The sequence below is a fragment of the Anarrhichthys ocellatus genome, unplaced genomic scaffold (genome assembly GCF_004355925.1).
Source record: "Anarrhichthys ocellatus isolate YVR2014 unplaced genomic scaffold, GSC_Weel_1.0 scaffold3411, whole genome shotgun sequence".
Taxonomy (NCBI): Eukaryota; Metazoa; Chordata; class Actinopteri; order Perciformes; family Anarhichadidae; genus Anarrhichthys; species Anarrhichthys ocellatus.
In genome coordinates this window covers 1714-5744 of record NW_022283385.1, presented here as the reverse complement: position 1 = coordinate 5744, position 4031 = coordinate 1714, and the positions used below count along the sequence as shown (strand labels likewise).

At 43.7% G+C, this 4031-nt stretch overlaps 1 protein-coding gene across 1 annotated transcript; it reads left to right on the top strand.

Annotated features, from left to right (window-relative positions):
- The first annotated feature begins 148 nt into the window (after nucleotides 1–148).
- On the top strand, nucleotides 149–3503 carry LOC116378929 (atrial natriuretic peptide receptor 1-like). The gene is made up of 3 exons (XM_031840834.1): nucleotides 149–407; nucleotides 2903–3016; nucleotides 3143–3503. The coding sequence occupies exons 1-3, from the start codon at nucleotides 258–260 to the stop codon at nucleotides 3311–3313; spliced, it is 435 nt and encodes a 144-aa protein (XP_031696694.1). The 5' UTR covers nucleotides 149–257; the 3' UTR covers nucleotides 3314–3503.
- The last annotated feature ends 528 nt before the right edge of the window (nucleotides 3504–4031 follow it).

Below are 4031 nucleotides of genomic sequence, written 5' to 3'. Positions count from 1 at the left end.
TGTTATATATGTAGTAACAGATGTGTTATAGATGTAGTAACAGATGTTTTATGGATGTAGTAACAGATGTGTTATAGATGTAGTAACATATTTGTTATATATAGAGTAACAGATGTAGTAACACGTGTTATATATGTATTAACAGATGTTTTATCATCAACCTGGGACTACATCTTCTTTTCTAAGCTTTAAGTGTGGTTCTGGTTTCTTCTTCAGTGGTGTACCTCTGTTGCTCCTGGGACATCCTCAGGAATCTGATGGTCCAATTCTGGAAGGACGGGGTGGAGTTGAAGGACTACGTCTTCTTCTTCATTGATCTTTTTGCTGAGGGTCTGGGGGGGCGGGGCCCCGTCCGGCCGTGGTTCAGAGGAGACCAGGAAGACTTCGCCGCCCGCCACGCTTTCAGGGTGACACTTTTTATTTACTATTATTATTTATTTATTTATTTATTGGGGCCCGAGCAACCGACGTCAGGCCGCGAAGGCCCTATTGAAATTTGAATACACATAGTACATCGGGCGCATATTTGGGGGACTTGCCATACTCGAAAACTCACCAAATTTTGCACACTTGTCAGGCCTGGTGAATTTAGCCATCTGATATAGGTTGCATATTTGTGTGTAAAAAAATGGCTCTCTAGCGCCCCCTACCAGTTGGACCGGTGGTGCCCCTCGGCCAGTATGTCCGATTTACTTGAAATTCAACACACATGTCCAGATCCGCTAGCTCTACAAAAAAGCCTCTCAGACCCCTAAGCTCCGCCAACCTAGATTTTCCACCATTTTGAATTTTGTGAAAAACACATTTTTGCAAACTCCTCCTACACGCAGATTCCGATTGACACCAAATTTGCTCTGAATCATTATTGGATCTACATCATCAAAAATTATTAAAAGCTTTTGATATCTCTTTCTGTTTACAAGCTATGGACCAATAAACGTCTTAGAGGCGTGGCTTATATATCAATACACATATCTTATCAACCATTTGTCCTAAAATCACCAAATTTGCAGCATATGTGCCCATCGCATCCTGTAACATACCCTGACATTTTAATTTCATTCAGCCACTAGGGGGCGCTACAGTAAACCTGCCATGTCGTGCTTTTTTGTCACTTTTCGCAGTTTTCACCCTTTGTACTTTAACGGACTCCTCTTACAGAATTAATGGGATCACCCTCAAATTTGGTCAGGATGCTCTTCAGACCTTTGTCATGAAAAGTGATCAAAGTTTTCATGGAAGAACCTTGACGTGGTGTGGCGGCTATTTTGCCTCATTCGGCATGAACAATAAAGTTGTTATAACTCCAAGGTACATTATTCAATCTGCAAAAAAATTACATACGCATGATGCTACTTCAAGCCTGAGCATACATCAATGCCAACATATTCAATAACTCATAGCGCCACCTACTGGCAAAAGGAAATGTCACATTTTATACTTTTATTTACTCCTCCTAGACAGGTGACCTGATGAGTCTCAAATTTGGTAAGGATAGCCTTAACACATTGATGATGCTTCATCATGAATATTGTTAGTTTTCGTTGAATGCTGTTGCCGTGGCAACGCATCATTCGCCATGAAAAACACGCTGATGGTTGAGTGGCTTTGGATACTCATAAAGTCATGGAACTTTGTACATGTGTCGTAAGTGATGGGAAGACATATTTTGTATGGGTTTTTGGCTTGGTTGTTGTAAATTGTCTCCATAGCGCCCCCTACAATATTTCAAAACAGCAGCCCCAGCGCTACATTTCAGCTACATGTATGAAACTTGGTAGGCACATGTATCCTATGGAGACTTCTCTCGGGACCATGCTCCAAACCATACTGCAAGTTGGCCATTTTGATTTATGTGTGAATTTTCCCTTGATATTGGACAATTTATAGGTGCTATACTTTAACGAACTCCTCCTAGGGACTTTGTCTGATCCTCTTCAAATTTTGTCAGTATAATCTCAAGACAGTTGTGATTAAAAGTTATCTAAAGCTTTACGTTTGACGGAATGGCTTAGCCGTAGCGGGCGGCTACTTTACGTGATTCCCCATCAAAGAAGCTGATGTAACTCAGCTGGAGTTGTTCCAAACGGTCCCAAACTTCCCATGCTTGATAACACTCATGGCCTGAGGACGTCTACAAGCTAATGTCCACTAATACTCACAGCGCCACCTGCTGGCGAAAGAAAATCTGCGTTTTCTGACAAACAGCATCCGATTTACATGACTTCTACACGATGTGGTTTCCACTTGATATGGAGCAACATAATGCATGTTCGGGCGTGTTCTGTAGTACCACACAGCTGATAGAGGAAGCCGTGCACTATTTGCAATGCATCGTTTCCAGCGTCAAGCGGTCCATGCAAGGAAAAAGCGTCGGACTTGCGGACGCGTCGGACTTGCGGACGCGTCAGACTTGCGGACGCGTTGTCCAACGGTCGCGGACGTTCTCGCCTCCGCAGGCCGGAGTCCCGCCGGCCCATGACGTACGGGAGTATGCGAGGGCCCGTTCATCGCTGCTCGCAGCTTTAATTGTTATTATTTATTATTTGTATTTCTCATTAGTATTGTTGTTTTTGTATTTTTGTTAATGTTTTTTGATGATACAATAGTTTGAGGTATGATATGTAACCATGGTCTTCTGAATAATAGTTAAAATAAATATATTGTTAAGTGGAAGTCAATGAAACACAAATTCAAATGATCGGATTTTGTCATAAATCTGGCTATTGATTGTTCTTAATGTTTCTCTACCTGTCTGTCTCTCTACCTGTCTCTCTCTCTACCTGTCTCTCTCTCTCTCTACCTGTCTGTCTCTCTCTCTATCTGTCTGTCTATCTACCGGTCTGTCTCTCTATCTTTTAATCTCTCTACCTGTCTGTCCCTCTTCCTGTATGTCTGACAGAGTGTGAAGGTGTTAACCTACCTGGAGCCTCAGAATCCAGAATATCTTCAGTTTGTTCAAACTCTGAAGAACGACGCAAAGAAAATGTTCAACTACACGATCAAAGACTCTCTGGTACAAAACACACCATATATGTATTTTATATATTTATATATATATATATATATATAAATATATATGTATATACTGTATGTACAGATACATATACATATACATACCTGATGTCTCTCTCTCTGTCAGTATAACCTCATCGCTGCAGGATTCCATGATGGTGTCATGATGTACTCTCAGGCCCTGAACGAGACACTGAGTGATCAGAGACCAGGACCAGGAGAGGTCCGGAGGCCCAGAGGAGACGTGGTGACCAGGAGGATGTGGAACAGAACCTTCTCAGGTGAGGACAGATGTTAGATCTTTATTTCTATTTCTATCTGAGTCACATGGGAACCTGCAGCTCTGTGGTCGACCAATCACAGCGCAGAGCTGGAAGAGAACAGCCGGGAGGTAAGACCTGTCCAGGTGGTGATTGGGGGACATGAAACTATATGTTTATGTCTGTTAGTGGACTGTAGTGGGGTGGGGGGGGGGCGTGTGGGCTGGTTGTAGTGGACTTATGGGGACTGTGGTGGACTGGGGGGGCTGTGGAGGTTGTAGTGGACGGTGGAGGCTGTAGGGGACTCGGGGGGGGGCTGTAGTGGACTGTGGGGGGCAATGGGGCCCTGCCACAGTGAGAACCGGGGTCTCAGCAGTGTTTGGTAAATTTAGGGACTCACCGGCCAATCAGAGAGCTCGGTGGTTTTCTTGTCCTGGTTGGTGGTTTGAGTCCCAGACATCCGGTCATCATGTTCCCAGCTGGTCTAGTATATTCACACACACTCTCTCACACACACACACACACACACTCTCACACACAGCCGTGTGTGAGAACAACAGAACTCTCGTTCCCATGGTGACCTCACAGAGCACGGAGGCTCCTGATTGGTCAGTCAGGTCTCATTAAGTTCATTATTATTGTTGTGACATGGTGATGATTTAAAGTCCTCTGGTTCAGATAGTCGACTCTGTGAATCCTGAACCAGGAGCTGTGAGTCTGGACCAGAACTGATCTGTAAAAACATAAATATTTATA